The sequence below is a fragment of the Chiloscyllium plagiosum genome, chromosome 23 (genome assembly GCF_004010195.1).
Source record: "Chiloscyllium plagiosum isolate BGI_BamShark_2017 chromosome 23, ASM401019v2, whole genome shotgun sequence".
Taxonomy (NCBI): Eukaryota; Metazoa; Chordata; class Chondrichthyes; order Orectolobiformes; family Hemiscylliidae; genus Chiloscyllium; species Chiloscyllium plagiosum.
In genome coordinates this window covers 889,322-900,803 of record NC_057732.1, presented here as the reverse complement: position 1 = coordinate 900,803, position 11,482 = coordinate 889,322, and the positions used below count along the sequence as shown (strand labels likewise).

Here is an 11,482-nt window from a genome sequence, read left to right as displayed (position 1 = left end):
CTAATGCCCGAAACGTCGATTCTCCTGTTCCCTAGATGCTGCCTGACCTGCTGCGCTTTTCCAGCAACACATTTCCATCTCTGATCTCCAGCATCTGCAGACCTCACTTTCTCCTCAATAATCCTAGCAACCATTTGTGGTGGGCACTGTCTCATGATGCTCAAACAGCCCTCTCAAACAGCATGTTCAAATTCCTGTTGTCTACACAAACCAGGCTCCACGTGTAAGCGCATGTAATTTCCAACACGCTAAAATGAATCATGCTGTGTGTTAAACTGATAGTCTTAAACTGGTTTCCAGTGTAAAGCTTAGTACAATCACGATTATTTAATAAATGTTGTCCAATAGCAGAATTATACCTAATGTTGGACATTATGTACTACGCTTGTGAACAGGGGCTGTTTGAGCACCATGAGACATTGCCTACCACAATGGTCTCTAGGATTGTTGACACAATCTGTCTGTTGTTGGGGCAACAGTGGAAAAAAGAATAAGGCTGAAGCTTTTACATCAATCCTCACCCAGAAGTGCAGATGATCCATTTTGGACTCCTTCAGTTGACCCCCACATCACAGATGCCATTCTTCAGCTAATTCAATTCACTGCACTTGATATTAAGAAACAAATGAAAACACTGAATATTGTGAAGTCTATGGGATCTAGCAGCATCCTGGGGGAGATGGTGGCAAAGTGTAATGTCCCTGGGCTAGTAATCCAGCAGACCAGGCTACTGTTCTGAGTGCATGGGTTTGAATCCCATCATAGCAGGTAGTGAAATTTGAATTCATTAAACGAAAATGTTGAATTAAAAGCTGATATTTTGCTAACGTTGTTAATAGTTGTAAAAAAAAACCCATTTAGTTTACTAATGCTCTTTAAGAAAGGAAGTCTGCCAATCATACCCAGTTTGGCCCACATGTGACTCCAGACCCACTGACTGTTAAGTGCCTTCTGAAATAATTGATAGAGCCAAACAGTTCTTGATTAGTTCCAAACAGTTCCACCAGGACCACTCAGCTCCTGACCTCATTACAGCCTTGGTCCAAATATGGACAAAAGCACTGAATTCAAAAAGTCAGCATTTATTGCTCGTCCCTAATTGTCCTCAATAAAGTGATGAGTCACATTCTTGAAGTGCTGCAGTCCATGTGCCATAGGTGCATTCACAGTGCTGGTAGGGAGGTAGTTCCACGTGTGACACAGTCACACTGAAGTTCTTTGATAGTCGCGGCTTTAATTATCTTCATATACCATCAGTCACACCTCCTCACACTAAAGTAACTTTAAAAACAAAACTTTAAAAACCAAGCAAACAGCTTGGTGACAAGGATAATAACGCTTCAGGGTAAAATCCTGTGAGAAGAACATGTCGTCACTTGAGCTGACACAGACAATCATTCCTGAAGCTAAGTTATAACCAGCTCACACTGGAGAACTAAAGACAGCATGAGTCATGACTTTGAGGAACTGCACAATAGCGAGTTTTCATTGCATATCTTACTCTGCATAATGCCTGAAGATTCATTGCATGAAATTCATCATCGACGCCTACTTGGGAAATGAACCATTTCTCAGAACTCCATCTGCCAAGCATAAGAATATTTCTAAGAGATAAAATAATTTGTCGTTTAGCAATGTTCTTCTTGCATGCAGAATCAGTCTTGACTCAATGTTAGAAATCCCACCAGAGTTAGAAGATTGTGCATTCACACCCACTCCAGAGATTCAAGTGCAAATGTCTCAACATCAAGATCCTGCAAAATGATTCACTTTCTGACTTCCCAACGCCGGTCCACCATCGACAAGGCACAAGTCAGGAATGTGAGGGAATATTCTCCACTTACCTGGATGAGTGCACTTACCTGGAAGGTTGAGACCATCCAGGGACAAAGCAGCTGGCTTGATTGGCACTACATCCATAAATATTCTCTCCATCCACCACCAACACTCGCAAGCAGCAGTGTGTACAATTTTCAAGATATGCACTGCAAAAATCCACCAAGGATCCTTAGACAGAATCTTCCAAATGACTATTTTGATAATGTACGAAAGAAGTTCAGCGAGAATTCATTAGAACCTCAGCAAGGCCCACCTCAACATCAAGATCATCCTGTTCCACCTTTTATGTTTTACACAAGCGACATGGCGAGATTCTCACTAAGCAGCTACAGAATGCCAGTTGATGTGTATTAACGCTTGTGAAACACATTGCTAACAACACACCTTACCCCATTGTTCTTCAGAAACCCATTTTACCAAACTCGACAGAGAGTCCCTGTCAGATTCAGCTCACTGCTTCCTCCAAATGATCTCCATTTTTGACCATGGACATCAGCAACTCAGGGCACACTCCATGGGCACCAGCCGCACATACCCCACATCCATGGACATTGGTATCTGTCACATTCCTAAGTACCTTCATGGCACATCTCCAGTTCACTCACTACATACTTCTGCACTGTGGACTGCTCTGGTAACTATCATTGTAATGCTGCAGCAAGGACAATGTGTGCTCAGGGATACTCACTCAGCTCAGGGACTGGACCAAGTTGCATCTCTGGGCTGTTCACTCACTATCAGAGCACTCACTCACTCTGAGCCTGTCTGGATGCTTACAGCATCCCTGCCTTACACTGCCTTGCCTTTCAGAGAAACCAAGCTCCTATTCCTGCTGCTTGCCCTTGCTGTTTAGCGCAGACACAAAGGAAGAAGGCTTCTTATAGATCTCAGCAGGCCTCAGTCCAGTTAAGGGATTAGCCTTCTATTGGGACAGCTCTGGACTGACAGTGCTGGTCTAGATTCACAGCAGTTTGTTAAAGATGATGCCGCTGAGTTCCACACGGCCTGGTTTTTCAGAAAGGCACATGCTAAAATGGGACAGAAGTCAGACATGACAGACCTGTCAGGAGCGGGGTAGCTGGTTAATCAGGTATGGTTTAGTAAGAAGTGGTGAAGGTATTTGCTAGGCCTCATGTCGCAACAAAAAATTAATACAATTTGAATATAGGCAAAAAAAAAGTAAAATTCACCACATTGTTCCTGCTGCTGTGTATTGTTTAAATGTTATTTGCACAGTTTCGCAGTGGACCTACTTAAATTGTGAAAATGTAGATAAATATTTGCAGAATATCACTCTGATATCACCGTGTGGGTAGTTCAGTGGTTAGCACTGCTACCTCACAGCGCCAGGGACCTGGGTTTGATTCCAGCCTCGGGTGACTGTCTGTGTGGAGTTTGCACATTCTCCCCGTGTCTGAGTGGGTTTCCTCTGGGTGCTCCGGTTTCCTCCCACAATCCAAAGACTTGCATGTTAGGTGAGCTGGCCATGCTAAATTGCTGTAGTGTTCAGGGATGTGTAGGTTAGGTTAGGGGGAATGGGTCTGGGTGGGTTACTCTTTGGAGGGTCAGTGTTGGGCTGAAGGACCTGTTTCCACACTGTGGGGATTCTACAATAAGTATTGTATATTCTGATTCAAAACGAAAACTTTATTTAAGTCACTTCATATTTCAACATTGATCATTCATTCAGTAACAAATTTTAATTTGCAGATTCAGCGACTTTTTCAGCAATTTCTGTGAATGGGACTCAACATATCCAAGACCGAAAGATTTAAAATTTCCGCGAGCTTTGCAAATCCCAAAGAAAGGGAGTGTTTTCGACTATGTCTACCTCAAAAGAACCTTTTCATCATGGTGCACATGGAGAGACCTGATCACTACTGTTGACATTCAGCAGAGTATAAATGTAGGCAGTTATTAAGGAATATATTCATGGAGATATGTGGTTACTAAGATGAGTAATTGTTCAGGGATGTATTCATTAGACACTTACGAAAGTATGTACTTAATAAGGGACTCATTTCCTAAAATTCGTATGTACTAAGGGATGTAATAAAATCAGGTGAACCTGGTGAAACTACCAAACAGGACTACTTGCATGTCAAACAGTACAGGCAGCAAGTGTTGGACCATGCTAAGTGATCCTGCAACCAATGGATCAGATCTAAGTTTTGCTGTCCTGTTATGTCCAGTCATGAATGGTGGTGGAACTCACTGGAGGATGAGGCTCCACAAATATCCCCATCCACAATGATGGAAGAGACTAACATCAGTACAAAAGATAAGGCTGAAGCAGTTGCAACAATCTTTAGCCAGAATTGCTGAGTCGATGATCTGTCTCAGCCTCCCACAGAGGTTCTAAGCATCTCATGCCAATCTTCAGCCAATTCAATTCACTCCGTGTGATATCAAGAAATGGCTGGTTGCATTAGCTATTGCAAAGGTTATGGGCCCCAACAAGATTCCAGCAGTAATCCTCAAGATTTGTGTTCCAAATGTTGCCACAACCCTAGCCAAGTTATTTCAGTACACTTATAACACTGGCATCTACCCAAATAATATGGAAAATTGCCCAAGTATATCCTGAACACAAAAAGCAGGACAATCCAACCTGCCAATTACCACCCCATCAGTCCACTGTCAAATCATCAATAAAGTGATGGAAGATGTCAACAACAATGTTATCAAGCAGCATCTGCTCAGTTTGACTCTGCCAGGACCACTCAGTTCTTGACCTGGGCAGCACAGTGGCTCAGTGTTTAGCACTACCGCCATCACAGTGCCAGGTCCCAGGTTCGATTCCAACCTCGGGCGACTGTCTGTGTGGAGTTTGCACATTCTCCCCGTGTCTGCATGGGTTTCCTCCGGGTGCTCCAGTTTCCTCCCACAGTCCAAAGATGTGCAGGTCAGGTGAATTGGCCATGCTAAATTGCCCATAGTGTTAGGTGCATCATTCAGAGGGAAATGGGTCTTGATGGGTTCCTTCGGAGGGTCGGTGTGGACTGGTTGGGCCGAAGGGCCTGTTTCCACACTGTAGGAAATCTAATCTAAAAAAAAGTCTTGGTTGAAACATGGACAAATGAGTTGATTTTCAGAGGTGAGGTGAGAGTGACAGCACTTGATATCCAGGCTGCATTCGACTGAGATTGGCACCAAGGAGCCCTAGCAAAACTGGAATCAGTGGGTATCAAGGTAAAACTCTCCACTAGTTGGAGTCATACCAGCACATAGGAAGATGATCATAGTTGTTGGAGATCAGTCACCCCAGCTCCAGGACATCCCTGCAGGACCAGCTCAGGGTAGTGTCCTAGGCCCAACCATCTTCAGGGTAGTGTCCTAGGCCTGACCATCTTCAGCTGCTTCAATGTGCTTTCCTCCAAAGTAAATTGAGAAATGAGAATGTCCATGGATGGTACCTCATTTGCCTGTCCATTGCAGTCTGTCTAACAAAGTCAGAAATATGAGGAAGAGCTTCGCTCACTTCCTCTCAGACACCACTCACAGCTGAATACTGATTTCTAAGGCAAAACGTTAGGAAGAGTATAAAAACCAGAAACATCCATTTGCAATAAGCAAACTGTGCTGGATCCACAGATGGTGTGTGTTGCCATAGAGTTTGCAACACTGTGCCTATCCTTCCAGGAACATAGCCAGGGGACCTGTTTTTCCAGAGGTGGCTTCCTAAATTGCCAGCATCACATTTGCCTCAATGGTCTCTCCTTCATGCTGTCAGTTCAGTCAGATACAATTCTGGAACTTCCCAGCCAGCCCCAGAGAGGTAAAAAATCCTGCTTGAGTCAGAGACCCCAGTAAGTTGTTATCAATCAGCTCCTCATCACCTCAATAGGGGTGGTGCCGTCTCACAGTAATGGCTAATGCTGCCATCTCACAGTGCCAAGGACCTGGGTTCAATTCCGACCCCAGGCAACTGTCTGTGTGGATTTTGCACATTCTCCCATGTCTGCATGTGTTTCTTCCAGGTGCTCTGGTTTCCTCCCACAGTGCATAGACGTGCAAGTTTGGTGGATTGGCTATGCTAAATTGCCCATAGTGTTCAGGGATCTGTATGTTAAGTGCATTAACCAGGGGAAATGTAAGGTTACAGGGAAAGGGTAGGGGATGGGTCTGGATGGGCTGCTTTTTGGAGGGTTGGTGAGGTCTTAATGGGCCAAATGGCCTGTTTTCACACTGTAGGGATTCTATGGAAATTCTATAGATATTGTGAATGATAGCTCAGGTACAAAATGGCCAGTGTAGAGGAAATTTAGATCACAAGCCATGTTTAATTCTCCTTCAGTCAATCAACCAATCAACCTTTCACCTTCTGTATCTCCAAATCTTCCTGCTTCTTGTTAAGGATGAGTTATCATTCCTTATTCGACACTAAATATAATTAAAACCAAATTATTAAAAGGATGTTTGTTTTTGTTATATTACACCCAACTGTTATAATCACTGTATTGTTCAGCTAGTATCTGGATTATTGATATGACAACTATAATACAGTTAATGGTAAAGCTCGTGACAGTTCTGAATAACAGGTTCTGAGTGAATATTATTACAATTCATCAGTAAGATATTGTCAGGCTGGAGTGATCTCAGTGTTGGTATGTATTCTTTTGCATGTCATTACTGTTCTTGATGGATATCCTGGGCTGTGCACTGGACTCACCCTCAACCTATCCAGGCTGACGGTCAAGATATTCGGGTAGGTCAAAGCCACCAGTAACATTTCGGAGCTCACTGGAGACTATATTTCAGTTGCTGCTATTTTGCTTGTAATTAATCTTGTAAGAGACAGAGTGGAACTGTTAAGCCCTGCTATTGAATATGTCATCTCCTATAATGCCAAGGGACTCCACTGACATGCGAAACTGCACCAATTCAAATATATAATCAGTCTTCATTGTGCTAACTCCAGTCTGAAACTTCACTCTTCTGAGTCATGCCATGGAAACAAATCATTGAATTCCACCATAGTTAAAGTTTGAAGTAGCTAGGGGTAAGGGATTGAAAATGGAATCTAGCCATTTTCATAGCAATCTCCTCACTGAATATACATTCAAGTCCTCTGTATTTTGCTGATAGCTTGAGATTGCAACAGGGTAAAATGAGAAGTGTCACTTGAATGAAATTACTGCCAGGAAATTCAGTGACTATTGGATTTTGACATTGGAAAAAAACCCAAGAATGAATTATAGATGTACAGTTCAAAATCCAAGAATCATAATTTTGATTACAGACTAATGTAAGCAGCAGGGGCAAGGCCACAGAGGGAGTTCGAAACAAGCATTAGAATTTTGAAATGAAGGCATCAGAGCCGAGTTGAGAGGGTTTCAGCGGCAGATGAGCTGAGACAAAGGCAAATCTGGTGAGAGTTACAGAAGTCAGAATAGATGGTCTTCATGATAGTGCAAAAAGGAGGTTCAATCTCATCTTGGGGTCAAATGTTTCACTGCAGAATGACATTTACACCGTGAATTGAGGCCATTCAGCCCATCATATCTGTACTGCCTAATAAACTTACTACTTTGACTCTTTGAATATTTTAGGCTTTCTCCTCCCTCAATGAATAAATTATTGGTGAACCGAGCTTGATCACTTGCTCAATTGTGTTGAAGAATAATTCTCATTTAATGTTGTGCCATTTACTGTTCTTGCAGAAACTTCTTTGAAAGGGCTGACATTTTACTTGGCATTCCTAATCACTCAGCTCATATCAGCAGGCTTGAATTTGGAGTCAACAGTTGTTCCCTGTGCCATGTGGCAATCTGACTCAGGAAAATGATGAGATCTTTAATTAGCATTCTCAGGTTACCATAGAATGTACAGTATAAAAAGAGGCCATTCAACCCATTGTGTCCATACTGGCTCCAGAAAGAGCTATCCAGCTAGTCCCACTCTCTAGCACCATCACCATAGCCTTCTAAATTTATCACTTTCAAACATATATCCAACTCTCTTTTGAAACATACTTTGGAATCTGCCTCCACTACTTTTGCAGGCAGTGCATTCTAAATCCTAACAACTCTCTGAGTATAGAAGTTTCTCATCATCTCACTCCGGGCTCTCTTGCTGACATCCTTGAAATTGTGACCCTTAGTTACTGACATTCCAATTAGTAGAAACAGAATATCCTCCTTTACCCTGTCAGAATTGTTCAATTTTGAACATCTCAATAGGGTCACCTCTTATTCTTCTTTGCTCCAAGGAAAATTAGTCCAATCTCTCTAATGTTTCCTTGTGTGTAAAATTCCTCATTCCTGGTATCATTTCAGTAAATCTCCTTTGCACTCGCTCCAGGGCTTTAACGTTCATCCTTTAATAAGGCGCCCAGAACTGAACACAGTACTCCAAATACATTCTGACCAATGATTTGAAGAGGTGTAGCATCACTTGTTCACTTTTGTTATAGTTTCAGATGGGAAAACGGTAAGTACTTACCAAATGCAGCAATCAAACTGTTATGGTTCATTCCTCATGGTTAACCAGAATTAATCACAAAATCTTGGACCCTCAGCAGCTGGTAGAAGTAAATGAGTCATCTTGTAGCTCAAATGTTTATCGTTTATTCTGTAATGAAGATCCACTAAATACCGATCTCACAAAAGTTTATTTGTATCAGAAGAGAAAACCTTCAAGCTCCTTCGTGATGCAGACTGACCATTTCTTATCAGGTGGTACTGTGGAAATTTGGGATCTGTTTTACTAATAAAGTCAGAGTAGAATTTTGAAATCAGAGTCAGGCTTTTGGGGCCTTTAAGTATATTGTTTACCTATTAAGCAGAAAGGTCTGAAATAACTTCATATTGACAATGGTACAACAATTCTATAAATCTGACAATGCTACTCCCTTTATGGCCTGTGGGGAATCACCCATTAATTTCCTTATTGAGATTGTTAAGTATGAGTTCCCTTGTAACAGGCAATGGCATGTCTGGCTGGAACTCATCACCTGAGCCCTTTATAAAGTAGACCTAGGAATCAATCTGCATAACTGTCTTTCCCAGGCTGGGGCTAGCCTATGTATACCATGAGTAGTGGCTCTATTTTGGTGTTTCTGTTTATTAATGTCATCCTAAAGTTATACTTTTATTGTTCCTGCAGCTAAATGACATTATTGTTGACACCACGGAGACAGCGATGCAGACGTATTTTCTTGAGAGATTGTTGCTGCACAATAAGCCATTGCTATTTGTAGGACCCACAGGCACTGGCAAGACAGCTATCATCAACAGATTCCTGCGAAATCTCATGGCCCAAAAATATACTGTGTGCCAAATCACTTTCTCAGCACAGACTACAGCCAATCAAACCCAGGAGATCATCCTCACACAGCAAGAAAAGTATGCATACTAATTGATCATCAAATAATCAGCTTGAATTTTTTTGCAGTGGGAATAAGGTTTCATTTGATGAGCAGAGGGATCTTGGTGTCCATGTACACAGATCTCTCACACAGCAAGAAAAGTATGCATACTAATTGATCATCAAATAATCAGCTTGAATTTTTTTGCAGTGGGAATAAGGTTTCATTTGACTGAGCATGAAATTGAAGGAATCTGATCTGTGAAGGAGCTAATGCTTTTGCCAGGAGCTGTTTTGGAGTGAGAAAGAGTCCTTTTGGTTGAACTTTGTTGTTTTAATATTTTCAATTCCAAAGCAAAGATACAACTGGGTAAAGGAACAAATTCGCAAATGGTATCCAGTCCAGTCTCAAAGCAGGGAATCTGCCTCGACACTTTGGGAAAGCTGATAGCTGCCAAAGGGCGAAGAATATAGATTAGAGGATAGAGTAAATGAACAAGAAGACATGGGATTATGCAAGTAACCAGTGCGATAAGACACCTATAAACCTTGCCTAATCTGCAGTGATAACTCCCATGTTTATTCCAGAAAGAGAGTAAAAGGAGTAAACTCCTGCCTCCATCTTCCTCATCTCTCCCCCTGCCAATTCCTCATTGATTTCCTGAAATGTCCAACCACCTCTCAGTTCTGTTCTTACAGAACAGAAACTGATCCAATTGGACCATTCACTATTCTCTTTTCCAAAATGAATATATTTTAGAAACAAAATCAAATTGCTGGAAAAGCTCAGCAGGTCTGGCATCATCTGTGAAAAGAAATAAGAGTTAATGTTTCAGGTCTGGTGACCTTTCCTTGGAGGAAGGGTAACTGGAGCTTTTCCAGTAATTGCTGTTTTTGTTTCTGATATACAGCATCTGCAGTTCTTTCATTTTTTATTGAATATTTTTAGGAATGACTGGTGTAATTTTTCAATTTGTCTTGAATCGTCCAACAACATATCTCCTTTTATTATTTCCGAAGGCATTAATCTTCAAATCATAGATAATCCTGGCTTATCCTGAAGGATTGGCAATGTGAAAATGGGGAAGGTTGTTGAATCTCTGAGTGAATCTCTGAGGGAGCTGTGTTACTGCCCGGGAACAGTTCATTTCCATTTTCTAACTTGCTGCATTTAACAGCTACTAATTCCTCAGTAGTTATCCCAGTGCTGGGAATACTGGGTCACTCCAAATCAATGATGCTGAAGCTGATTGAAGTGGGAAGAGAAAGCAAGAGAGTAGGAGTGAATTTAAGGGGCAGAGCGTGGAAGAGTGAGAGGGAGAGACAGATACATTTCTGACGTCGTGAATGTGGCCACTGTTTATAATTCTACACGGTGATGGATCACCTGAATGTAGAAACCAATTGAATAATGACCACCCATATCATTTTACGAAACAGGAGGAGAAAAATTATCTCTGGGACCCAGCAAGTTAGAAGAGTTTATGTTTTTGTTGATGACCTCAACATGCCAGCAAAGGAGAAATATGGAGCCCAGCCTCCAGTGGAACTGCTTCGTCAATGGATAGACCACGGCTATTGGTTTGACAGGTAAGCTCACTGTTACACCATATCCCTTTGGAAACAATACAGCCAGATTCTACAGTGCAGGAGGCTTGCTTATTTTAAAGTTCCTGAAGCAAATTTTGTTTTGCTGCTTCTGTAATTTGGGAAGCCAAAACAACCAAGTTGAAGAAAGATTCATAAATCCCATTCTCTTCATTCTGTCCTTACTCAGGTAGACCCTATCAGCCAAGTTAATAAGAGAACCCATTTTCAATAACACAACATTGCTGGCAATTTAGTCAGTATCACCATCAGGATATCTTGAAGATTTGTTTATAATCTTGTTTATTCCCCACAACTGGATCAACTTGTGAAATGGAGAAAGGGAGGTTAAAATAAATTAGTGCTTCACTACATTACAACAGATTGAGTTTTAGAAGCAGAGCCACTGGGACAGCCCTTTATAAGGAGCCCAATGTAATAGACAATAGACAATAGGTGCAGGAGTAGGCCATTCAGCCCTTCGAGCCTGCACCGCCATTCAATATAATCATGGCTGATCATTCCTAATCAGTATCCTGTTCCTGCCTTATCTCCATAACCCTTAATTCCACTATCTTTGAGAGCTCTATCCAACTCCTTCTTAAATGAATCCAGAGAGTGGGCCTCCACTGCCCTCTGGGGCAGAGCATTCCACACAGCCACCACTCTCTGGGTGAAGAAATTTCTCCTGAGCTCTGTCCTAAATGAGGTAAAAACAATGACTGCAGATGCTGGAAACCAGATTCTG

The 11,482-nt window shown here is 41.9% G+C and overlaps 1 protein-coding gene across 1 annotated transcript in view; it reads left to right on the top strand.

Annotated features, from left to right (window-relative positions):
- Positions 1-11,482, top strand: part of LOC122561437 (dynein axonemal heavy chain 3-like) — a 466,282-nt gene that overhangs the window by 313,584 nt on the left and 141,216 nt on the right. Inside the window, exons 35-38 of the mRNA XM_043713180.1 lie at positions 3,550-3,745; positions 6,527-6,547; positions 8,947-9,185; positions 10,588-10,737. Of these exons, the coding sequence (XP_043569115.1) occupies positions 3,550-3,745; positions 6,527-6,547; positions 8,947-9,185; positions 10,588-10,737 (606 nt within the window). The remainder of the gene's footprint in view (positions 1-3,549; positions 3,746-6,526; positions 6,548-8,946; positions 9,186-10,587; positions 10,738-11,482) is intronic.